Source organism: Ranitomeya imitator, chromosome 5 (genome assembly GCF_032444005.1).
Source record: "Ranitomeya imitator isolate aRanImi1 chromosome 5, aRanImi1.pri, whole genome shotgun sequence".
Taxonomy (NCBI): domain Eukaryota; kingdom Metazoa; phylum Chordata; class Amphibia; order Anura; family Dendrobatidae; genus Ranitomeya; species Ranitomeya imitator.
Genome location: NC_091286.1, coordinates 679,183,279 through 679,210,212, shown reverse-complemented (window position 1 = coordinate 679,210,212; position 26,934 = coordinate 679,183,279). Strand labels below are relative to the sequence as shown.

Genomic DNA, 26,934 nt, shown 5'->3' with positions numbered 1-26,934 from the left:
TTTGACTGCGAGGGTGTGATTGATGGGCACGAGCAGTGCATATCTTCGCCTGTCTTAACTCATCTCCTTCAGCCTTCTTCAGACTGTGCAGCCTCATGGCCGCGGCATGCGAGAAGGGATCAGCAGAGGCCGCCCAGTCTGAAGCAGGTGTAAGGACGTGTGTGAGCGGCCAAAATATTTACTGCTCAAGGCCACGAATCCCAGCACCGCAGTGTGGCTTTATGAAAAGACACTGTGGGTCTGGGATTTATGGCCATCGTTAACCGCACCGGCCAACATGAAATGATGTCATAAGATGGGCAGCGCTAACAGGGCATTGCCAAGGGATAACACAAGAGCGCAGACTCCTGTACAGCAAATAACAACGCTCAGGAAGCTGCTCCAAGCACCAAGGCGTTATTTTGGACACCTGTGCTGCGTCTCATCAAAAAACCAAGTCACGCATCCACTACAGTTTGACTGTAGAATGGGGTAAATTGTGTATGTCTTTCATTCAGCGTGTGCAAGTAGACAAATTAATAGAGCAACCTTTCACTTGTGCAGCATTAATACTGCACAAGGTGTGTCTCTTGTACTTTGTAACACCTGAGGGGGGGGTTAAAGGTTTCCTTTGAAATTGGTTCAACTAAGCTTCGGCCTACACTCTGCTCCTCTCCTCCTCCTCCTGCTTCAACACGGGCTCTAACATCGCTAGTTTTTGCCCGCAAGTGCTAGCTGCACAGAGAAAAACACACGCCATTGTGTTAGTGGGGTTCAGCAACGCCAGCTGTTCCCCCAGTGTGTAGCCGGCAAAGTGTCCTGCAAACGCAACGCAGACACAAAGCTGCCTCCAGTGCAGGCTTCGGCCTACACTCATCTCCCCCTGCTTACCCTTTGCTCCAACACCGCTAGTTGGGGCTCTAGGAAGACAATCTTTAATAGGCAAGGCAACGCATCCGGGTTCCAGCACCGCCAGCTGGTTCTCGGCAGTGTTCTTGTCACAGGTACTCCCTCGTGCCAAGCCTGGTTTCAGCACCGTCAGCTGTTTCCGGGTTGTGTCAAGCTCACTGAGACACCTATGCTTGCCTCGTCGTGGTGCGGTCGGGTTAGCCAACTCCAGGGTGCCTCCAGTTTAGGAGCTTCCTATGTGGGCTGCGTGAACTGGTAGTCAAGGCTGGTTCTGTAGTGCCAGTAGGCCCAGCTCCCCCTGTAGGACTGTTGGGGTTCGGTAACTGCGGCTGCCTCGCGGCCTAGCTGTTCTCTCCTCTCCTGTGGGCCTTGGGGTCCACCACCTGGTTCCAGCACCGTCAGCTGGTTCCGGGCCGAGCCTTTGGCTTAGGTGCCTCCTCCTGGGTATCCGAGTTCCGCCAACGCCAGGCGGTCCTTGGTAGTGCTTTTAAGCGCGGGCACCTACAGCTTAGTAACCGGGTTCCAGCACCGTCAGCTGGTCCTCGGTCGTGCCATTGGCTCTTGCACACTGGGGCAACGCATCCGGGTTCCAGCACCGCCAGCTGGTTCTCGGCAGTGTTTTTGTCACAGGTACTCCCTCGTGCCAAGCCTGGTTTCAGCACCGTCAGCTGTTTCCGGGTTGTGTCAAGCTCACTGAGACACCTATGCTTGCCTCGTCGTGGTGCGGTCGGGTTAGCCAACTCCAGGGTGCCTCCAGTTTAGGAGCTTCCTATGTGGGCTGCGTGAACTGGTAGTCAAGGCTGGTTCTGTAGTGCCAGTAGGCCCAGCTCCCCCTGTAGGACTGTTGGGGTTCGGTAACTGCGGCTGCCTCGCGGCCTAGCTGTTCTCTCCTCTCCTGTGGACCTTCGGGTCCACCACCTGGTTCCAGCACCGTCAGCTGGTTCCGGGCCGAGCCTTTGGCTTAGGTGCCTCCTCCTGGGTATCCGAGTTCCGCCAACGCCAGGCGGTCCTTGGTAGTGCTTTTAAGCGCGGGCACCTACAGCTTAGTAACCGGGTTCCAGCACCGTCAGCTGGTCCTCGGTCGTGCCATTGGCTCTTGCACACTGGGGCAACGCATCCGGGTTCCAGCACCGCCAGCTGGTTCTCGGCAGTGTTTTTGTCACAGGTACTCCCTCGTGCCAAGCCTGGTTTCAGCACCGTCAGCTGTTTCCGGGTTGTGTCAAGCTCACTGAGACACCTATGCTTGCCTCGTCGTGGTGCGGTCGGGTTAGCCAACTCCAGGGTGCCTCCAGTTTAGGAGCTTCCTATGTGGGCTGCGTGAACTGGTAGTCAAGGCTGGTTCTGTAGTGCCAGTAGGCCCAGCTCCCCCTGTAGGACTGTTGGGGTTCGGTAACTGCGGCTGCCTCGCGGCCTAGCTGTTCTCTCCTCTCCTGTGGACCTTCGGGTCCACCACCTGGTTCCAGCACCGTCAGCTGGTTCCGGGCCGAGCCTTTGGCTTAGGTGCCTCCTCCTGGGTATCCGAGTTCCGCCAACGCCAGGCGGTCCTTGGTAGTGCTTTTAAGCGCGGGCACCTACAGCTTAGTAACCGGGTTCCAGCACCGTCAGCTGGTCCTCGGTCGTGCCATTGGCTCTTGCACACTGGGGCAACGCATCCGGGTTCCAGCACCGCCAGCTGGTTCTCGGCAGTGTTTTTGTCACAGGTACTCCCTCGTGCCAAGCCTGGTTTCAGCACCGTCAGCTGTTTCCGGGTTGTGTCAAGCTCACTGAGACACCTATGCTTGCCTCGTCGTGGTGCGGTCGGGTTAGCCAACTCCAGGGTGCCTCCAGTTTAGGAGCTTCCTATGTGGGCTGCGTGAACTGGTAGTCAAGGCTGGTTCTGTAGTGCCAGTAGGCCCAGCTCCCCCTGTAGGACTGTTGGGGTTCGGTAACTGCGGCTGCCTCGCGGCCTAGCTGTTCTCTCCTCTCCTGTGGACCTTCGGGTCCACCACCTGGTTCCAGCACCGTCAGCTGGTTCTCGGCAGTGTCTTTTGCTCTTGTACCTTCTGCTCCCCATCCTGGTTCCAGTACCGTCAGCTGGTTCCGGGCAGAGCCTTTGGCTTAGGTGCCTCCTTCTGGGTATCCAAGTTCCACCAACGTCAGGTGGTCCTTGGTAGTGCTTTCAGGCACGGGTACCTCCTGCTTAGTAACCGGGTTCCAGTAACGTCAGCTGGTCCTCGGTAGTTCCATTGGCTCTTGGACCTTCGGCTACCCATCCGGGTTCCAGTACCGTCAGCTGGTTCTCGGCAGTGTCTTTTGCTCTTGTACCTTCTGCTCCCCATCCTGGTTCCAGTAACGTCAGCTGGTTCCGGGCAGAGCCTTTGGCTTAGGTGCCTCCTTCTGGGTATCCGAGTTCCGTCAACGTCAGGCGGTCCTTGGTAGTGCTTTTTAGCACGGGTACCTCCTGCTTAGTAACCGGGTTCCAGTAACGTCAGCTGGTCCTCGGTAGTTCCATAGGCTCTTGAACCTTCGGGTAGCCATCCGAGTTCCAGTTCCATCAGCTGGTTCTTGGCATTTTCTCAGCCTTCTTGTACCTTCTGCTACATTTCCAAGTTGAAGACCCTAACGTCGACGACCCGGAAGACCACCACGATGACGACGACACGGAAGACCACCCCGATGACGACGACGGCGGAGACGACGACGGCGGAGATGACGACACTGGAGACGACGACCCTGGAGACGACAACATGGAAGACCGAGAAGCAGAAGAACAAGAGGCTGCAGAACAAAGAGCAGAAGAACATTAAGCATAAGACTTAATATCAGAGCAAAAGATATTATCTAAATTATATGCAGAAGAAGACTAAGCAGTGTATGGGGGTGAGTCCGTTCCTCCTCGTGGTGCCCCTGGATAAAGCCTGATGCTGCAGGCCAAACTGAACGCGGACAAATGTAACTTTTGTGACTGGCAGAACGGAAGGTGTAATCTTCAAACTTTTATAGATAACAACTACGGGAATGCCTGTCACAAATGAGAATATGATGAAGAAGTAGAATAGGAAGAATAATAACAGTGGAATAAAAAGAATATGTAGAATAAGAAGAATAATAATAGTTGAATAAAATGAATATGAAGAATGTAATAAAAAAAAAAAAATAGGTAGAAGATGAAGAAGAAGATGAATAAGGTGAAGAAGTTGATGTCAAAGATGCTGATGATGATGAAGATGAAAGTGTGGGAAAAGAAAAAAAAAAAGAAAAAAAAGAAGGGGAAGGGCGTGGAATAGTGAAACATCAATATCTGACAAAATAAAAAAAAAATTTACATAGTCAATATCTTTGTCACTCCGAACGTCTTAAAAAAAAACAAAAAACATGCTATTCTATTTGATTGGGATAAACCTCTATGACTTTAATGTCTCCGCCACCTCCCCAAATACATCCGGCATTATTCTTAGTTGTTTTCATTCATGTAGAATGAACCTACAAGGAAAGAAAGGGTTTATTTTAATTCCGATATTTTGGTCCCATTGACTTGCATTGGGATCGGGTATCGGTATCGGCGATATCCGATATTTTTTGAATATCGGCCGATCCAAACCGATACCGATACTTTCCGATATCGGAAGGTATCGCTCAACACTAATCCTGAGCAGCAATCTTGTTGATGATAATCCAAAATGACAAAAACGTGGTGACAGTGAGCTGCATTTCTTAGCAATATTTGATAGATTGGGTGAGCTGGCTTCTAGCTAAAGCAGCTAAGATCCCCATTTTGATATACGGTAGGTCCTTCTCCAACTTCCATGCATACACTTATACACTGCTCATCCTGCTCATCCTGCTCCACCTGGTTCATGGCTAAATGCCAGGTCTGCCAGATTTGCAGTAATTACAGAAGCAGGGCTATATAAAATAAAAAAGGATTTTATGGCAAATCATCCTCTTAAATTGTCCCTATTTTTTTCCATGTTTAGATCACAAAATGCGGAAATGTTTCTTTTAAAGACTTTAAGATCTTTTCTTGCGAAGAATTTGGAATTAATATCGGCGAAAGCTCTGGGAATACTGAAGTTTCTGATAGTTTATTGCTTGGCCATTTTGATGGCGAGGTAAGTAATGAAATTTAATCTTTTCCTTCGGAGTTAGCAGGCATAAATAACCTTTTGACAGCTCCTATATGACCGGCCGTCCTAATACAAGCTTGTCATATCCGGGGGTGGAGGGAGGGGAAATTACCGAACTATTGCTTTAAGCTCTGGAAAACAAATTTTATGAAGTAAGATTTCTGGTTTCCTTTTAACTCATGTCTCAATCCTTGAGCATGTCTAATAACGGCCCCCCAAAAAATATTGTATATTATGGGGCTCGACTAATAATAACACTGTGTTTTGTGTCCCGGAGCATATAGGTGATGGCTCCAACGATATTTCATTATTTCCCACTCTCCCGGGATTAGTACAATATACAAAGTCTGGGGGATAAGCATAGTGAGCGGAATACACGGCGCCTTTATATTATAGAGGTTCTCAATATGGCAGAACCGCGGGTCGCTAATAGTCACTATGCGGCGGGATTGTGAATAATTATTACGATTATTATAAATTAGAAAGTTGGGTAAAAAATTGCTTTCTCCCAAGATTATGGGCCAAGAAGACCGTATGAGTCGAGAAGAAATGGAATAATGATTCTCTGTTCATGGGATTGGTGTCTCGGTGCTTTGATTTTGCTAAGTTATCAAGTAGCCTATCTTATGAGGCGGTAGATTCTCTAAGCCGCAGGTCTAAACCGGAGGCAATGATGCAGATGCACCATAGAACAGCTGAGCTGGATATGCAGGACAGCACCTGAAGTAACCTGGAATACTAGAACTGGAAAGGCTTTGAGGCATGATATGGCGGAGCTGAGATTGCTGGATGGCACCTTGGTCATGGAATGGCAGACCTGAGAATGCTGGATGGTACTTAGGTCATCTAATGGCAGACCTGAGAATGTTGGCTGTCACCTTGGTCATGGAATGGCAGACCTGAGAATGCTGGATAGTACTTAGGTCATGGAATGGCAGACCTGAGAATGCTGGATGGTACATTGGTCATCTAATGGCAGACCTGAGAATGCTGGATGGTACTTTGGTCATCTAATGGCAGACCTGAGAATGCTGGATGGTACTTTGGTCATCTAATGGCAGACCTGAGAATGCTGGATGGTACTTTGGTCATCTAATGGCAGACCTGAGAATGCGGGATGGTACTTAGGTCATCTAATGGCAGACCTGAGAATGCTGGATGGTACATTGGTCATCTAATGGCAGACCTGAGAATGCTGGATGGTACTTTGGTCATCTAATGGCAGACCTGAGAATGCTGGATGGTACTTTGGTCATCTAATGGCAGACCTGAGAATGCTGGATGGTACTTTGGTCATCTAATGGCAGACCTGAGAATGCGGGATGGTACTTAGGTCATCTAATGGCAGATCTGAGAATACTGGATGGTACTTTGGTCATCTAATGGCAGACCTGAGAATGCTGGATGGTACTTTGGTCATCTAATGGCAGACCTGAGAATGCTGGATGGTACTTAGGTCATCTAATGGCAGACCTGAGAATGCTGGATGGTACTTTGGTCATCCAATGGCAGACCAGAGAATGCTGGATGGTACTTTGGTCATCTAATGGCAGACCTGAGAATGCTGGATGGTACTTAGGTCATCTAATGGCAGACCTGAGAATGCTGGATGGTACTTTGGTCATCCAATAGCAGACCTGAGAATGCTGGCTTTCACCTTGGTCAAGGAACAGCAGAGCAGAGAATGCTTGATAGCAGCTTGGTCATGAAATGGCAGGGCTGATAATGCTGGATTGCACCTCAATCATGGAACAGAAGAGCTGAGATTGCAGACGATACCTTGGTCATGGGACAGCAGAGCTGAAATTTGCAGAATATACTTTGGTCATAGAACAGCAGAGCAGAGAATGGTGGATAGCACCATGATTGTGGAATGGTACAGATAAGAATGGTGGATGGCACTTTGGCCATGGAACGGCAGAGCTGAGAATGCTGAAATAACCTTGGTCATGGAACTGCAGAGCAGAGAATGCTGGTTAGCACCTTGGTTGTTGAATGACAGGGCTGATAATGCTGGATTGAACCTAGATCATGGAACAGAAGAGCTGAGAATGCGGATGATACCTTGGCAATTGAACAGCAGAGCAGAGAATGCTGAATAATACCTTGGCTGTGAAATGTTACCGCTAAATGGTGGATGGCACTTGGATCATGGAACAGCAAAGATGAAAATGCTGATAGTACCTTGGTCATGGAACGGCAGAGCAGAGAATGCTGGATAGCACCTGTGTTGTGGAATGGTAGAGCTAAGAATGGTGGACGCGACCTTGGTCATGGAACAACAGAGTTGAAAATTGTGGATGCACCCTTGGTCATGGAAACGTTGAGCTAAGAATGTCACATCAGTGAAGGGCAAGGCTGGTTTTGCAAACAGCAGCAGAGCTGAATGTGGGAGCTGGCATCTTAGAAGTGCAGAATAGGGTAACCAGATAGGCACCTTGGAACCGCATAGCCAAGTATGTGGACAGGCACCTTGCAACAGGATAGTTGAGTTTGCAGAAAGGCACTTTGGAACAGCATAGTCGAGTCTAAGGGTAGGCATCCTGGAACAGCATAGATGAGAATGTGGACAGGCACCTTGCAAAAGCTTAGCTGAGTTTGCAGAAAGGCACTTTGGAACAGCAGAGGCAACTTGAAACCAGAAGAGTAGAGCCCACTGGTGAGACTGAGCTGGGAAAGACAGGAGACACAGTAACATCAAAGTCCAACGGAGACGTAGTGTCAGTCATCAAATGTACCTGAATACTCAGATGGAGCACACCATATGTTGGCCTAACAATGGCCTAAGCGGTTGACATGAGAGGTGTCACTAGATTTACAACTTATATGACAGCTGAAAACAAGTGAAAGAAGAGACAGAGTCTGCTGCTGGAGCTAATACAGATGAATAGAAGTCTATTTCTCCAAAATATTGTTGGGTTTTCAAAGTCCTGGTGTCCTGTGGATTTTTGTCTTAATAAAGTGTAATGCAGTGACCACTGTGGCAGGTAGGGGGCACTGTGTGTGCTCCTTGAGATGTGCATGGAGGCATATCTTTTGTTATAATGGTGGTGAAACAATGATTGGCAGAATTGTGAGTGGCCGATATGTGTCGTAGAAGGAGTCTGCGTGGTAAGTCTGATGCAATGTTGTTGTTCTCGGACCTGTAGTCCCTCAAGAGTGTGTATATATATGGTGTAGTTGTAAGGGAGACTTACTAGGCTAGTTATGTGAGATGGGCGGGACAAACTAGCCACACACTAACACTCCCATCCAGGGGAGTGGTTAAGGGTATATAATGTGACCAGGGTGAAGGTCACATGTTCCTTTGTGGTTCCAGTGTTTGGACCTGAGTGGTGAAGGTCCTGGAAGTATGTGTTGGATTTCCTGAGAGTAGGAATCCTGAAGAGCACATGCTGATGTGGCACCCCTAGGGGTATTTGCCACAAAAATAGTTACTGACAGTAAATACAAATACTAAATTAGCAAGACTTCACTACCACCTCCGGCCAGAAGGGGGAGCTCCAGAGACTCCCCTTGATCCATTCTGGTCTGAGAGAAGAAATGGCAGTTGGACTAAGGAGCTGAAAGTGAGAGGTCATACAGTTGAATATCTAACAGCCCTGTGACTGTTACCAGGCCTAAATCACCGGCCTGAGGAGAAGAGGGATAGAGAAAAAGGACATTGTGAGAACCGGGTAGCATTAATCACTACCCAGAACAGGCGCAAAGACGGATACCGGATCCGTGGCTGTATTCATTATATATAATACAGCAACCGGAAAAACGTGAGGTGATATCAGCTTCACTAGGGCCGGACGCAGCAACAGACACAGAGTTCAGCGGTACTCCCAGAGGGGGTAAACCGATAAAAGGACTCGGGTTGCCCGTCGAACCAGGACCCGGAGGGGACAGATTGGGCCGGCAGCCAGTTCACATACAGCAGCAGGGCCACACAGAAATTGCGCACAATAAGAGGCGAAGACCCCGGCAGGGTCAAAGTAACTCAGAGTTCCCATACAGACTCCGGTGACAGGACTGGTTGTAAATCCTTTTATGTTAAAGTAAACTGGTTAAACGTTTCAGTGCCTCAGTCTTTCATTTGGACAATAGCCATCTATCCAGGATCGAGATCGTCACCGCTGGGAGAACCTGCTGCTGATCAAGTAAGTGCCTGCTCCCTCACGATACCCCTTACACTGTGCATTGCCTGAGGCTACAGCACCGGGTCAAGCCACCCGTGACATCCCCCTCAAGAGACAGACTCCATTGGTCCGGTGCTGGGTATCCCGGTCTCCTGGGCGTCACAATTGGCGTCACGAACAGGATCTAGCCAGCCCGTATACCGGGTATTGTGTGCCGTGATTGGAGCCCAAAACTGTGAAAACTGGGATGAAAAATCTTGAAAATTGACTTTATTAAAGAAAAATCCATTCCCCATTGAAAACTATTGAAAGTGACTTTTTACAGAACTCTATTTTTGTTTCCTTGAGTGGTTTTTGTAACTTTTCATTTTTAAGACTCTGTACATATTAATTGTTATTTCAAAATGTTATTGTCCCACAGTCCCGGAGTACTGTTCTTAACTAAGGGGGAATGTGGCACCCCTAGGGGTATTTGCCACAAAAATAGTTACTGACAGTAAATACAAATACTAAATTAGCAAGACTTCACTACCACCTCCGGCCAGAAGGGGGAGCTCCAGAGACTCCCCTTGATCCATTCTGGTCTGAGAGAAGAAATGGCAGTTGGGCCAAGGAGCTGAAAGTGAGAGGTCATACAGTTGAATATCTAACAGCCCTGTGACTGTTACCAGGCCTAAATCACCGGCCTGAGGAGAAGAGGGATAGAGAAAAAGGACATTGTGAGAACCGGGTAGCATTAATCACTACCCAGAACAGGCGCAAAGACGGATACCGGATCCGTGGCTGTATTCATTATATATAATACAGCAACCGGAAAAACGTGAGGTGATATCAGCTTCACTAGGGCCGGACGCAGCAACAGACACAGAGTTCAGCGGTACTCCCAGAGGGGGTAAACCGATAAAAGGACTCGGGTTGCCCGTCGAACCAGGACCCGGAGGGGACAGATTGGGCCGGCAGCCAGTTCACATACAGCAGCAGGGCCACACAGAAATTGCGCACAATAAGAGGCGAAGACCCCGGCAGGGTCAAAGTAACTCAGAGTTCCCATACAGACTCCGGTGACAGGACTGGTTGTAAATCCTTTTATGTTAAAGTAAACTGGTTAAACGTTTCAGTGCCTCAGTCTTTCATTTGGACAATAGCCATCTATCCAGGATCGAGATCGTCACCGCTGGGAGAACCTGCTGCTGATCAAGTAAGTGCCTGCTCCCTCACGATACCCCTTACACTGTGCATTGCCTGAGGCTACAGCACCGGGTCAAGCCACCCGTGACATCCCCCTCAAGAGACAGACTCCATTGGTCCGGTGCTGGGTATCCCGGTCTCCTGGGCGTCACAATGATGTATTGGATTTTCCTGGAGTAGGAGTCCTGAAGAGCACATGCTGATGTGTTGGATTTCCTGGGAGTAGGAGTCCTGAAGAGCACATGGTGGGGCTTTGGACTTGCTAGTGGCCTGGAGTGTTGGACTGACGTCCTGAATAGCACCTGGACAGGTCATATGCCTGGGGTATTGGACTGACGTCCTGAATAGCACCTGGACAGGTTATATGCCTGGGGTGTTGGACGAGGTCCTGAATAGTACCTGGACAGGTCATATGCCTGGGGTGTTGGACGAGGTCCTGAATAGCACCTGGACAGGTCACATGTTCGGTTCATGTGTTGGAAGACCTGGGAGGAGGCTTCCTGAAGAGCTCATGCTGGTGTGTTGGAGGTTCTGGGAGTAGGACTGGATCCCTGAATAGCACACAGTAAGACTCTGGTTCTGGATGGTCTGTGTTGGGGAACCTACCATCCTTCGGCGGGTCTGGTGTTATGACCTGGTGGTTAGGACAATAATGGACCTGGTGGTTAAGAGCACACGGAATGACTTGATAGTTACTAATAATACAGGACAAGCTCTGAGACGTGGAAACTCTGCTGACCGCAATCCCTAATCCTATCACACACACTAGAAATAGCCGTGGATTGCTCCTAACGCTCCCTATGCAACTCGTCACAGCCTAAGGAACTAGCTAGCCCTAGAGATAGAAAAATAAAGCCTACCTTGCCTCAGAGAAATTCCCCAAAGGAAAAGGCAGCCCCCCACATATAATGACTGTGAGTAAAGATGGAAATTACAAACACGGAGATGAAATAGATTTAGCAAAGTGAGGCCCGACTTACTGAACAGACAGAGGATAGGAAAGGTAACTTTGCGGTCAGCACAAAAACTACAAAAAGACCACGCAGAGGGTGCAAAAAGACGCTCCGCAACGACTCACGGTGCGGAGGCGCTCCCTCTGCGTCCCAGAGCTTCCAGCAAGCAAGACAAAAAATCAAAATAGCAAGCTGGACAGAAAAATAGCAAACCAGAGAAAAACAAGCAGGAACTTAGCTTCTGCTGGGAAGACAGGTCACAAGAACGATCCAGGAGCGAACTAGACCAATACTGGAACATTGACAGGTGGCATGGAGCAAAGATCTAAGTGGAGTTAAATAGAGCAGCCAGCTAACGAATTAACCTCGTCACCTGTGGAAGGAACCTCAGAAGCCACAGCCCCACTCACAACCACCAGAGGAAGCCCATGGACAGAACCAGCCAAAGTACCATTCATGACCACAGGAGGGAGCTTGACAACAGAATTCACAACAGTACCCCCCCCCTTGAGGAGGGGTCACCGAACCCTCACCAGAGCCCCCAGGCCGACCAGGACGAGCCCAATGAAAGGCACGAACCAGATCGGCAGCATGAACATCAGAGGCAAAGACCCAGGAATTATCTTCCTGACGACCATAACCCTTCCACTTGACCAGGTACTGGAGTTTCCGTCTCGAAATACGAGAATCCAAAATCTTCTCCACCACATACTCCAACTCCCCCTCAACCAACACCGGGGCAGGAGGATCAACGGATGGAACCACAGGTGCCACGTATCTCCGCAACAACAACCTATGGAATACATTATGGATGGCAAAAGAAGCTGGAAGGTCCAAACGAAATGACACAGGATTAAGAACTTCAGAAATCCTATACGGACCAATGAAACGAGGCTTAAACTTAGGAGAGGAAACCTTCATAGGAACATAACGAGACAACAACCAAACCAAATCCCCAACACGAAGTCGGGGACCCACATAGCGCCGGCGGTTAGCGAAACGTTGAGCCTTCTCCTGGGACAATGTCAAATTGTCCACCACATGAGTCCAAATCTGCTGCAACCTATCCACCACAGTATCTACACCAGGACAGTCCGAAGACTCAACCTGCCCTGAAGAGAAACGAGGATGGAAACCAGAATTGCAGAAAAACGGCGAAACCAAAGTAGCCGAGCTGGCCCGATTATTAAGGGCGAACTCAGCCAAAGGCAAAAAGGACACCCAATCATCCTGATCAGCAGAAACAAAGCATCTCAGATATGTTTCCAAAGTCTGATTAGTTCGTTCGGTTTGGCCATTTGTCTGAGGATGGAAAGCCGAGGAAAAAGACAAATCAATACCCATCCTAGCACAAAAGGATCGCCAAAACCTCGAAACAAACTGGGAACCTCTGTCCGAAACGATGTTCTCCGGAATGCCATGTAAACGAACCACATGCTGGAAAAACAATGGCACCAAATCAGAGGAGGAAGGCAATTTAGACAAGGGTACCAAATGGACCATCTTAGAGAAGCGATGACAAACCACCCAAATGACCGACATCTTTTGAGAGACAGGGAGATCTGAAATAAAATCCATAGAAATATGCGTCCAGGGCCTCTTCGGGACCGGCAAGGGCAAAAGCAGCCCACTGGCATGAGAACAGCAGGGCTTAGCCCGAGCACAAGTCCCACAGGACTGCACAAAAGAACGCACATCCCGCGACAAAGACGGCCACCAAAAGGATCTAGCCACCAAATCTCTGGTACCAAAGATTCCAGGATGACCAGCCAACACCGAACAATGAACCTCAGAGATAACTCTACTAGTCCATTTATCAGGGACAAACAGTTTCTCCGCTGGGCAACGGTCAGGTCTATCAGCCTGAAATTTTTGCAGCACCCGCCGCAAATCAGGGGAGATGGCAGACAAAATTACCCCCTCCTTGAGAATACCCGCCGGCTCAGGAACACCCGGAGAGTCGGGCACAAAACTCCTTGACAGGGCATCAGCCTTCACATTCTTAGAGCCCGGAAGGTACGAAACCACAAAATCAAAATGGGAGAAAAATAGCGACCAACGAGCCTGTCTAGGATTCAACCGTTTGGCAGACTCGAGATAAGTCAAATTCTTGTGATCCGTCAAGACCACCATGCGATGCTTGGCTCCTTCAAGCCAATGACGCCACTCCTCGAACGCCCACTTCATGGCCAACAACTCTCGATTGCTAACATCATAATTGCGCTCTGCAGGCGAAAACTTTCTAGAAAAGAAGGCACATGGTTTCATCACCGAGCCATCAGAGCTTCTTTGCGACAAAACAGCCCCTGCTCCAATCTCAGAAGCATCAACCTCGACCTGAAACGGGAGCGAAACATCTGGCTGGCACAACACAGGGGCAGAAGAAAAACGACGCTTCAACTCCTGAAAAGCTTCCACAGCCGCAGAAGGCCAATTGACCACATCAGCACCCTTCTTGGTCAAATCAGTCAACGGTTTAGCAACACTAGAAAAATTACTGATGAAGCGACGATAAAAATTAGCAAAGCCCAGGAACTTTTGCAGACTCTTCACAGATGTCGGCTGAGTCCAATCATAAATGGCCTGTACTTTAACAGGGTCCATCTCGATAGTAGAAGGGGAAAAAATGAAACCCAAAAATGAAACCTTCTGAACTCCAAAGAGACACTTTGACCCCTTCACAAACAAAGAATTCGCACGAAGGACCTGGAACACCATTCTGACCTGCTTCACGTGAGACTCCCAATCATCCGAGAAGACCAAAATATCATCCAACTATACAATCAGGAATTTATCCAGGTACTCTCGGAAGATGTCATGCATAAAAGACTGAAATACTGATGGAGCATTGGAAAGCCCGAATGGCATAACCAGGTGCTCAAAATGGCCCTCGGGCGTATTAAATGCTGTTTTCTATTCATCACCCTGTTTAATACGCACAAGCTTATACGCACCACGAAGATCTATCTTGGTGAACCAACTAGCCCCCTTAATCCGAGCAAAAAAATCAGACAGCAGCGGCAAAGAGTACTGAAATTTGACTGTGATCTTATTAAGAAGGCGGTAATCAATACAAGGTCTCAAAGAACCATTCTTCTTGGCCACAAAAAAGAACCCTGCTCCCAATGGTGACGACGACGGGCGAATATGACCCTTCTCCAAGGATTCCTTAATATAACTCCGCATAGCGGCGTGTTCTGGCACAGATAAATTGAACAGTCGACCCTTAGGAAACTCACTACCAGGAATCAAATTGATAGCACAATCGCAATCCCTATGAGGAGGTAGGGCGCTGGATTTGGGCTCATCAAATACATCCCGGTAATCCGACAAAAACTCTGGGAATTCAGAAGGGGTGGATGACGAAATAGACAAAAATGGAACATCACCATGTACCCCCTGACAACCCCAGCTGGACACAGACATAGATTTCCAATCCAATACTGGATTATGGACCTGTAGCCATGGCAACCCCAAAACGACCACATCATGCAGATTATGCAACACCAAAAAGCGAATATCCTCCTGATGTGCAGGAGCCATGCACATGGTCAATTGGGTCCAGTACTGAGGCTTATTCTTGGCCAAAGGCGTAGCATCAATTCCTCTCAATGGAATAGGATACTGCAAGGGCTCCAAGAAAAAACCACAGCGCCTAGCAAACTCCAAGTCCATCAAATTCAGTGCAGCACCTGAATCCACAAATGCCATAACAGAATAGGATGACAAAGAGCAAATCAGAGTAACGGACAAAAGAAATTTCGACTGTACCGTACCAATGGTGGCAGACCTAGCGAAACGCTTAGTGCGCTTAGGACAATCGGAGATAGCATGAGTGGAATCACCACAGTAAAAACACAGCCCATTCCGACGTCTATGTTCTTGCCGTTCAGCTCTAGTCAAAGTCCTATCACATTGCATAGGCTCAGGTCTATGCTCAGATAATGCCGCCAAATGGTGCACAGCTTTACGCTCACGCAAGCGTCGATCGATCTGAATGGCCAAAGACATAGACTCATTCAGACCAGCAGGCATGGGAAATCCCACCATGACATCCTTAAGGGCTTCAGAGAGACCCTTTCTGAAAATTGCTGCCAGGGCACATTCATTCCACTGAGTGAGTACAGACCACTTCCTAAACTTCTGACAATATATCTCTACCTCATCCTGACCCTGACACAGAGCCAGCAAGATTTTCTCTGCCTGATCCACTGAATTTGGTTCATCATAAAGCAATCCAAGCGCCAGGAAAAACGCATCAACATCACGCAATGCCAGATCTCCTGGCGCAAGGGAAAATGCCCAGTCTTGAGGGTCGCCACGTAACAAAGAAACAATGATTTTCACTTGTTGAACAGGGTCACCTGAGGAGCGAGGTTTCAAAGCAAGAAATAATTTACAATTATTTTTGAAATTCAGAAACTTAGATCTATCCCCCAAAAAAAAATCAGGAATTGGAATCCTAGGCTCTAACATCGGATTCTGAACCACAAAATCTTGAATGTTTTGTACACTTATAGTGAGATTATCCATCAAAGAGGACAGACCTTGAATGTCCATGTCTACACCTGTGTTCTGAACCACCCAGAGGTAAAGGGGAAAAGAGAGACAAAACACACTGCAAAGAAAAAAAAATGGTCTCAGAACTTCTCTTATCCCTCTATTGAGATGCATTAGTACTTTGGACCACCTGTACTGTTATGACCTGGTGGTTAGGACAATAATGGACCTGGTGGTTAAGAGCACTCGGAATGACCTGATAGTTACTAATAATACAGGACAAGCTCTGAGACGTGGAAACTCTGCTGACCGCAATCCCTAATCCTATCACACACACTAGAAATAGCCGTGGATTGCTCCTAACGCTCCCTATGCAACTCGTCACAGCCTAAGGAACTAGCTAGCCCTAGAGATAGAAAAATAAAGCCTACCTTGCCTCAGAGAAATTCCCCAAAGGAAAAGGCAGCCCCCCACATATAATGACTGTGAGTAAAGATGGAAATTACAAACACAGAGATGAAATAGATTTAGCAAAGTGAGGCCCGACTTACTGAACAGACAGAGGATAGGAAAGGTAACTTTGCGGTCAGCACAAAAACTACAAAAAGACCACGCAGAGGGCGCAAAAAGACCCTCCACACCGACTCACGGTGCGGAGGCGCTCCCTCTGCGTCCCAGAGCTTCCAGCAAGCAAGAAAAAAAAATCAAAATAGCAAGCTGGACAGAAAAATAGCAAATTAGAGAAAAACAAGCAGGAACTTAGCTTCTGCTGGGAAGACAGGTCACAAGAACGATCCAGGAGCGAACTAGACCAATACTGGAACATTGACAGGTGGCATGGAACAAAGATCTAAGTGGAGTTAAATAGAGCAGCCAGCTAACGAATTAACCTCGTCACCTGTGGAAGGAACCTCAGAAGCCGCAGCCCCACTCACAACCACCAGAGGAAGCCCATGGACAGAACCAGCCGAAGTACCATTCATGACCACAGGAGGGAGCTTGACAACAGAATTCACAACAGTCTGGTCTGACTAAGATATGCCGCCCAGGCAAGTTATTGATCCCTGTGAGGCAGCTTTCCCAGAGGAGTGGACTGACAAGGAGTCAGCAGGTGGAGCAGGAGCTCCCATCAGGTACCTATACAGACTGTTGGTGCTTGTGATGTTCCATGAACTGTGTGGTCTCCCACGGTGACTGAACGGAGTGAGGTTCGGCGTGTTTAGAGACCGCGACCCAGTGTCATATGCGCTGTATGTGACTTGGGACATTGGTGAAGTGTACGGCGTACAGACACCCATGGTAACTGGGCGAAGTGAGAGGTCCAGCATGTTTAGTGTCAGTGAGACAAAGCCATAAATGAAGTGTTTAAGATAAAGCTGCAAGTTAATATCACTGGTTGGTGCTTGTTGTGTTATGAAATGTAAATGTGAACTGTGCACAACCCGGTTTATGACACTTTAATAAACAGCATGGACTGTGTTTAAGCGAAAAATCGTGCCTGACTACGTTAATCTCGTGCCAAGCGAGTGTCCCCCAATACACTCAGTAAGAGCAATCTTACAAAAGACTAATGTATAGTACCCCTAAACTTAAAATTTGACTGTTTGTGTGTGAATATTTTGCTTGTGTTTTGTGGTTTGTTTCCATATCTGTCTAGTGTTTAGTGCTCATACTCCTGGTGCTCAGTGTACTTGGTGTCCAGACTCTTTTTTGTCAGACTATTTAGTGTACAATAATTGTGTGCCTTTTGCCCTGGAGTCTTGTGGATTGGTTTTACCAATCTCTGGTTTCCAGCCATTTGCTGCCCATGTTCCTGGTGTTCTGTGGTTTGGTTTCCCCAATCTCTGGTTTCCAGCTATTTGCTGCCCATGTTCCCGGTGTTCTGTGGTTTGGTTTCCCCAATCTCTGGTTTCCAGCCATTTGCTGCCCATGTTCCCAGTGTTCTGTGGTTTGGTTTCCCCAATCTTTGGTTTCCAGCCATTTGCTGCCCATGTTCCCAGTGTTCTGTGGTTTGGTTTCCCCAATCTCTGGTTTTCAGCCATTTCCTGCCCATGTTCCCGGTGTTCTGTGGTTTGGTTTCCCCAATCTCTGGTTTTCAGCCATTTCCTGCCCATGTTCCTGGTGTCCTGTGGTTTGGTTTCCCCAATCTCTGGTTTCTAGCCATTTCCTGCCCATGTCCCCGGTGTTCTGTGGTTTGGTTTCCCCAATCTTTGGTTTTCAGCCATTTGCTGCCCATGTTCCTGGTATTCTGTGGTTTGGTTTCCCCAATCTCTGGTTTTCAGCCATTTCCTGCCCATGTTCCTGGTGTTCTGTGGTTTGGTTTCCCCAATCTCTGGGTCCAACCATTTGCTGCCCATGTTCCTGGTGTTCTGTGGTTTGGCTTCCCCAATCTCTGGTTTCCAGCAGTGTGCTGCCACTGTTACTGGTGTTAAGTGGTTTGACAGCCAAATACTTAGAGTACTATAGTTTTGTGCCTCTTACCCTATGGTATACTTCTTCAGTCTATGGTTTTCTGCACTTTGCTGCCCCTGTCCCTAGAGTTAGGTGGTTTGACATCCAGTACAGTACATTTCTGTACTTTTGTGTCCCTTGTCCTGGTGTCCTATATAGTTTCCCAATCTCTTATTTCTGGTAGTTTGGTGCTTCGGTCACTGAAATACAGATTTATTGGCTCCAGCTTTTCTTGTTTGTTTCTCCTAGTTGCTGCTGTTTGCTGCCTCTGTCCCTGGTGATTAGTGGGCTGACATCCAAATGCTCTGTGCACAATACGGTAGTTTTGTGTCTCTTGCCCTGGTGCTCTGTGGTTTGTTTCCCAAATCTCTGGTTTCCAGCAGTTTGCTGTCTCTGTCCCTGGTCATGAGTGAGTTGGCAACCAAATGTATTTGTTTTTTTATGGCCTTCGACTCGATATTGAGCTATGGCGATTTGATGGATGAACGCTCTGTAGGAAGATCGATCTTGAGCACACCTAGACAGGTCCACCAGGATCTTCTACACCGTTATCTTGATAGTATCAAGCCACTGGGTTGCTGGTCTTCCTCTTCGCCTTGGTCCTTCTTTTCTTCCGACCACTATGTCCTTGTCTAGTGATTATACACTCATTATACATCCAAATACTCGGTGTAAAATATGGTAGTTTTGTGTCTCTTGCCCTGGTGTCCTGTGGTTTGGTTCTCCAATCTCTGGTTCCCGGAAGTTTGCTGCTTCTGTCTCTGATAATGAGTGGGTTGACATCCGAATACTTGGCGTATAAAAAGGTAGTCTTGTGTTTCTTGCCCTGGTTTGATTCCTTCCCCAATGTCTGGTTTTCAGCAGTTTGTGGGCTGTTGTCTCAGGAATACAGATTTGATGGCCACTGTCTCTGTCATGTCAATGTTCGTTTACCTGGTTGCTCCGGTTGATTTCTTTTTTCCTGGTATCCTGTGATTTGCTTCTCCAAATATCTGGGCTTTTTTCCCCTGGCAGTTTGGTATTCTCATGATGCCCCATGTTATGTTGTAATGTTTAGAATCTTTTATGTCTTTTCACTACTTTTATATCTTTTTACCTGGTTGCTCCGGTTGATTTCTTTTTTCCTGGTATCCTATGATTTGCTTCTCCAAATGTCTGGGTTTTTTTTCCTGGCAGTTTAAACCCATGATGCTCGTGTTATGTTGTAATGTTTAGAAACTTTTATATCTTTTCACTACTTTTATATCTTTTTACCTGGTTTCTCCGGTTGATTTCTTTTTTCCTGGTATCCTATGATTTGCTTCTCCAAATGTCTGGGCTTTTTTCCCTGGCAGTTTGGTACACCCATGATGCTCGTGTTATGTTGTAATGTTTAGAAACTTTTATATCTTTTCACTACTTTTATATCTTTTTACCTGGTTGCTCCGGTTGATTTCTTTTTTCCTGGTATCCTATGATTTGCTTCTCCAAATGTCTGGGCTTTTTTCCCTGGCAGTTTGGTACACCCATGATGCTCGTGTTATGTTGTAATGTTTAGAAACTTTTATATCTTTTCACTACTTTTATATCTTTTTACCTGGTTGCTCCGGTTGATTTCTTTTTTCCTGGTATCCTATGATTTGCTTCTCCAAATGTCTGGGGTTTTTTTCCTGGCAGTTTACACCCATAATGCTCCGTGCTATGTTGGAATGTTTAGAAACTTTTATGTCTTTTCACTACTTTTTTATCTTTTTACCCGGTTGCTTCGATTGATTACTTTTTCCCTGGTGTCCTGTGATTTGCTTTGTTCCTGGCAGTTTACACCCATGATGCCCCGTGCTATGTTGGAATGTTTAGAAACTTTTATGTCTTTTCACTATATTGCAGTCAATCTTTATTAACATCAAACCTTTCAATTTCCCTGGTGGTCAGTGGTGGGTCTGGGTTTGAGGACATCATCATACACTCATACAACCTGTTGGAAACTGTGTAGTTCTAGGTGGTCCGCATAGGTCTTAAGCCACGTGTGCATGCATGATCGGGCTCATGGGGGCCCATTGGGGCATTAGCCCCTCTTCTATTCCTGACCTTCGGTTGACCACTGTTGTGTGCACTCATGATTTATACATGTACTGCGCTTCTAGTGCTGTGCCGCCATTCCCCAGGTGTATTTTTAGTTTTCCTGCCGCTCGTTACCTTTTCTAGGTCACTCACTTCACTCCAGCGAGGTTCCGTACTCATGAATTTTGCAGGAAGAGGCCCAGGGCTGGTTTTGCCATTGTTCGTGCGAATGGTCGTATCTTGCAAGAGGAAAACCCAGAATAGACCGTCGCTGCGGATCTAGCGGTTAATATTCCTCTCGAATTTAGCAGCTCGCTCTCGGAGCACGTCCCAGACCTTGGGGAAATGAGACATTTTGCTGCGAGTTTTGCCAGGGGTTCAATTATAATTGTTATTATCTTTGTTATCTCATAATAACATCCCCCGTGACATAATTTGCATCTTAATTTATGTAATGCGCCCATTAATAAGGATGTCTACTTTGCATCAATTAGGTAGCAGTGACATTCACGTTCCTGATTTCTTCCGCTGAGGTAACATGACTTATTTTAAGATAAATATCTGGAATTATAACAAATACATATATATATACACACGTGCGTCCCCTACCAATAATTGCTGGAAATTAAATTAGCCGATTAGCCGAAGTACGCCTGAAACAACACAGGCAAAATGCTATGTTCATTGCACCAGTTACTTTATACGGTAAGATTGCATAGGATCTGATCGGAGCTGGATTATCAGAGGCTCTGGATTATCAGACGGTTGCAGGAAGCAGAGACGAAAGAGAGGAGCGAAGATTTTCTCATTTCAGATTCTCTAAATTCTGAGTCGATTTGTGGGGAATACGCGTGATGCAGCCGAACTACAATTACCATCAATCCTCCAATCGCCCTGAAAAGGGTGAATGACAAACACTCTCCTGTGTACACCCTGATCTCTGCGCTGTCACACACACTGTCTGTACGGTATATTCAGTGTTTGTGCCTATCTTCATGGCTAAGCTGTGAGGCCCTATACTCTATACCTTACACACTAATCTTCCCTGCGCTGTCGCACACACTGTCTGTATGGTATATTCAGTGATTGTGCCTATCTTCATGGCTAAGCTGTGAGGCCCTATATTCTAAACCTTACACACTAATCTTCCCTGCGCTGTCGCGCACACTGTCTGTACGGTATATTCAGTGTTTGTGCCTATCTTCATGGCTAAGCTGTGAGGCCCTATATTCTAAACCTTACACACTAATCTTCCCTGCGCTGTCGCGCACACTGTCTGTACGGTATATTCAGTGTTTGTGCCTATCTTCATGGCTAAGCTGTGAGGTCCTATACGCTATACCTAACACAATAATCTTCCCTGCGCTGTCGCACACACTGTCTGTATGGTATATTCAGTGATTGTGCCTATCTTCATGGCTAAGCTGTGAGGCCCTATACTCTATACCTTACACACTAATCTTACCTGCGATGTCGCGCACACTGTCTGCACGGTATATTCAGTGTTTGTGCCTATCTTCATGGCTAAGCTGTGAGGCCCTATACGCTATACCTAACACAATAATCTTCCCTGCGCTGTTGCACACACTGTCTGTACGGTATATTCAGTGTTTGTGCCTATCTTCATGGCTAAGCTGTGAGGCCCTATACGCTATACCTAACACAATAATCTTCCCTGCGCTGTCCCACACACTGTCTGTACGGTATATTCAGTGATTGTGCCTATCTTCATGGCTAAGCTGTGAGGCCCTATACTCTATACCTTACACACTAATCTTCCCTGCGATGTCGCGCACACTGTCTGTACGGTATATTCAGTGATTGTGCCTATCTTCATGGCTAAGCTGTGGGGCCCTATACTCTATACCTTACACACTAATCTTCCCTGCGCTGTCGCACACTGTCTAGTTTTGTCAGTGTTTTTCCCTAAACTATGGGACACTATACTCGTCTTTACCTTACACACTAATCTCCTTCCGCACACTGTCTGCACAGTATATTCAGTGTTTTGTGCTTATCTTTATGGATAAGCTGTGTGACCTTATTCTCTTGTCACCTTACACAGTTATCTTCCCTATTCTGTCGCACATACTGTCTGCACGGTATATTTAGTGATTTTACCCATCTTTATGGCTAAGCTGTGAGACACCATACTCTTTACCTTACAAACTAATCTTCCATGCGCTGTCACACACACTGTCTGTAGTTTTGTCAGTGTTTTTGCCTAAGCTGTGAGACACCATACTCTTTACCTTCCACACTAATCTTCTTCTGCTTCAGTGTTTTTCCCTATCTTTTTGGATATGTTGTGTGACCCTATTCTCTTGTCACCTCGCACACTAATCTTCCCTGTTCTGTCGCGCACACTGTCTGCACAGTATATTTGATGTTTTTGTCTATCTCTATGGCTCAGCTGTGAGACACTATACTCTTTACCTTACACACTAATCTTCCCTGTTCTGTCGCACACACTGTCTGCACAGTATAGTCAGTGATTTTGCCTATCTATGGCTAATCTGTGAGACACTATTCTCTTTACCTTACACACTAATCTTTTCTGCTCTGTCACACACACTGTCTGTAAAGTTTCTTTATTGTTGTTTTGCTGTCTCTCTTTTTCTATGTTGTGATACACTGTTCTCTTTACCTTACACATTAATCTTCTTGACTGTTCTGTCACACACACTGTCTGTACAGTTTATTCAGTCCATTTTTGCCTATCTCTATGGCTAAGCTGTGAACTGTGACGTCCTCTCACTATTCACATTCACCACATAATGGCTGCTGCATTCCCTGCCTCTGCTTTTATACAGGCCCGGACTGAGCATGCCTTCTCCCTTCAGTCAAAGGTTGTTTTTGATTAGTGCTGGATCTTACCTGCCCTATAAATCTGTAGACTTTTGGCACAGGTGGGGTATATGTGATGTACTCACAGGAATTGGAAAATTTGTGCTCCAAATACCTTCATTCAAGGACAGGGCATTAATGCAGATTAAATAATCCATATATGAATATGAAGATTAATTTCCTAAACATGTGCCTGTTATTCCCACATTAAACATATAACTACTGAGTCATCATTCGTCACATAAGAAACAGTTCAATGACTAATTCAGTTCTACTACGGCTACATGTTACTACGGCAGATATATAGATGATGTAATTTTGGGTACCTGGAGCCACCACTAGGGGGAGCTAAATGCATATGAATTTATACAAATAGTATAACACTCAGCTGAGGCTGTGAGCTCCCCCTTGTGGCGACTTTTGATAGCTTCTCTCACTTGGAAGTCTATGTGATATAATTTTTGGCATCTTTTTCATTTAAAGGAGGGCAAATGTATGACATCCGGTATAATTACCCCTAAAAGATTCCAGGCGGTGATCACTCACACAACATTTAGAAACTTTGACCGTGAAGAATGCACTGCCATCAAAACCTGCTCAGGCTGCATTATGGGTCAAGGTAACTAAGAAGGAGGGGTTCACTTACTTAATTTGTTTACTCATTTTTTTTTCTTCTTAGATCTCATTTCTTTTTTCTTTTTTGTTCTTAGGTGGCTTCACAGTAAAGACACAAAAGCTGAAGTTTGTAAAATCGCCCCGGAAGGTCTTTTTTCCATATCCTCACTGCGCCCTCAACAAAGACATCGATGGCTCGGTCTCGGGATTGGAAGGGAGCCACCTGCTGGCCGACACCGGTATACTCCCAGACTCCTCCTGCTGGGCGGTGGATTGTATTGATGGCGGTGGCGTGTCCGGCCGCGTGTGTGCATCAAACATCACATTCCACCGCATGTCCATCGCCCTGTAAGTCCCCGGCCTCACAGGAACATGGAGGCTGATGTTTATGACCCTGCTAAGTTCCTGTATTAAAAAAAAAAAAAGTCCAATGAAACAAGACCAGCGGTGCGACAGGAGGTCAAAACTTCCAGACTAACTTCTCGGTGTCACCTCGCAAAAGGGAACTCGTAAAAGTCACCTTACCTCCCAGTAAAGGGGAGAGCGGTATTATTCCATACCGCTTATTTCCACCACTGCTGTGTAATAAAACGAAACATCAGGCCTTATATAACCCGTGAGTTCGAGTCTACACGCGTAAAATAAACATATAACCCGGGAACGGGCGGCTGAAAATTGCGCAAATAAACAAGAAACAGAAAAGCAATTAAAGCAAATAGCATGAAATCCGTTCCTGCGCTACAAATTGCTGCGTAAATGCTAAATCCCCAGACAAAACCCCATTAATCCTACACTTCAAAGACAGGTAGAAATGTGTGTGCTTCCCAGAATCACAATGGTGGCAGCCTCAATTAATAGAAAACTCATGAAACGCCACTTGTGAAATACAGTAAAAGTTACAGGGGTGAAACACAAACACAGCCAAAGATATCAATAGAAAAGAAAGGGGCCCCAAAAGAAGGGGCCCTAATGCAAAAAAGAATGGAATAGTCTTATGATGGTCTTTGGACCCAACACCTTTGGGACTGGAGGCATCACGATTTTTTTTTCAATCCCATGTTGGATCCTTTTTATTACCATTACCAGAATGGGATTAGAAACAAGTTGACTCCGCCCATGAGGAACCCGAGATATCTCTTAAAGCCCTTTTACTGGACGATAGGAGCCTCTAGGGTTTACTTTATAGGACAAAGACCCATGATACCGACACCACTCCATTGTCATGAGGTTAACCATGAACTTTCCTACTTCTTAAAGCCCTTGTGCTTGAACAATATAAGCAAATATATGAAAAAGATAAGAAAAATGCATTATCTCGCCGGACAAGGGACAGATTATATGAAGAAAATATAAGACAGGTGCCTATCTGGGGAACATAGGGGGTATACCAGACTCGCTTATCCAGTCAGTCGAGAATAGGTGTAGACGGGGTCCAGCATGGCTGTGCCTGTGTCGATTTTTCCTGTGGAGGCATTTTGTACTATGTCTTTTACCGAGAATGCATCACCAGGGAAAAAAGGGAGATCAATGTCTATACTCATCCAGCATAAGTGGCATTCAGAAACCAGGAGGAGGAAGCTGTGATTGGCAGCCTACCCCTTATACTCCAATCTTATCCATTTAACCCCTAAAGCACCTCGGCCAATATCTTAATGTCTCTTTCTGTTGATCGTTTTTCAGGGAACGAGCCCCCAGTGTCGGCTACAACATCACTCTCCAGAACAGCTGTAATCAGACGAGCAGTGTGAACTATGTGCCCGACACCTTATCTAACCTGTACGGATGGCAGGCTGTGCTGCTGGACAAAGAAACCTACACCGTTATCTTTCATGTACCGCATAGGAAAGCCGGATTACAAGTAAGTAGATGAGAGATCATAGTTATACATGCTACCTACGGTAGCTTTATGACCTACTCAATGACTTCACATATATATTTCATTATGTGTATTGTATTCTGCTGGTGCAGTCACTGTGTACATACATTACATTACTGATCCTGAGTTACATCCTGTATTATACTCCAGAGCTGCACTCACTATTTTGCTGGTGCAGTCACTGTGTACATACATTACATTACTGATCCTGAATTACATACTGTATTATACTCCAGAGCTGCACTCACTATTCTGCTGGTGCAGTCACTGTGTACATACATTACATTACTGATCCTGAGTTACATCCTGCATTATACTCCAGAGCTGCACTCACTATTCTGCTGGTGTAGTCACTATGTACATACATTACATTACTGATCCTGAGTTACATCCTGTATTATTCTCCAGAGCTGCACTTACTATTCTGCTGGTTCAGTCACTGTACATAGATTACATTACTGATCCTGAGCTACATCCTGTATTATACCCCAGAGCTGCACTCACTATTCTGCTGGTGCAGTCACTGTGTACATACATTACATTACTGATCCTGTACTGATCCTGAGTTACATCCTGTATTATACCCCAGAGCTGCACTCACTATTCTGCTGGTGCAGTCACTGTGTACATACATTACATTACTGATCCTGAGTTACATCCTGCATTATACTCCTGGGCTGCACTCACTATTCTGCTGGTGCAGTCACTGTGTACATACATTACATTACTGATCCTGAGTTACATCCTGTATTATACTCCAGAGCTGCACTCACTATTCTGCTGGTTCAATCACTATGTACATACATTACATTACTGATCCTGAGTTACATCCTGTATTATACCCCAGAGCTGCACTCACTATTTTGCTGGTGCAGTCACTGTGTACATACATTACATTACTGATCCTGTACTGATCCTGAGTTACATCCTGTATTATACTCCAGAGTTGCACTCACTATTCTGCTGGTGCAGTCACTATGTACATACATTACATTACTGATCCTGAGTTACATCCTGTATTATACCCCAGAGCTGCACTCACTATTCTGCTGGTGCAGTCACTGTGTACATACATTACATTACTGATCCTGTACTGATCCTGAGTTACATCCTGTATTATACTCCAGAGTTGCACTCACTATTCTGCTGGTGCAGTCTGTTATAAACAGGTAATTCAGAACCACAATGGACCTTGAAGTTCAGAGCACACAAAGTGACCTGACAATGACCCAAAAACATAGGACAAGCTCTGAGACGTGGGAACTCTGCTGACCGCAATCCCTAATCCTATCCAGCCACACTAGAGGTAGCCGTGGAGCGCTCCTGACCAGACCTATGCGCCTCGA

At 46.5% G+C, this 26,934-nt stretch overlaps 1 protein-coding gene across 1 annotated transcript in view; it reads left to right on the top strand.

Annotated features, from left to right (window-relative positions):
* Window positions 1-26,934, top strand: part of PKHD1 (PKHD1 ciliary IPT domain containing fibrocystin/polyductin) — a 918,515-nt gene that overhangs the window by 507,704 nt on the left and 383,877 nt on the right. Inside the window, exons 44-47 of the mRNA XM_069726855.1 lie at window positions 4,845-4,979; window positions 23,581-23,716; window positions 23,808-24,060; window positions 25,393-25,570. Of these exons, the coding sequence (XP_069582956.1) occupies window positions 4,845-4,979; window positions 23,581-23,716; window positions 23,808-24,060; window positions 25,393-25,570 (702 nt within the window). The remainder of the gene's footprint in view (window positions 1-4,844; window positions 4,980-23,580; window positions 23,717-23,807; window positions 24,061-25,392; window positions 25,571-26,934) is intronic.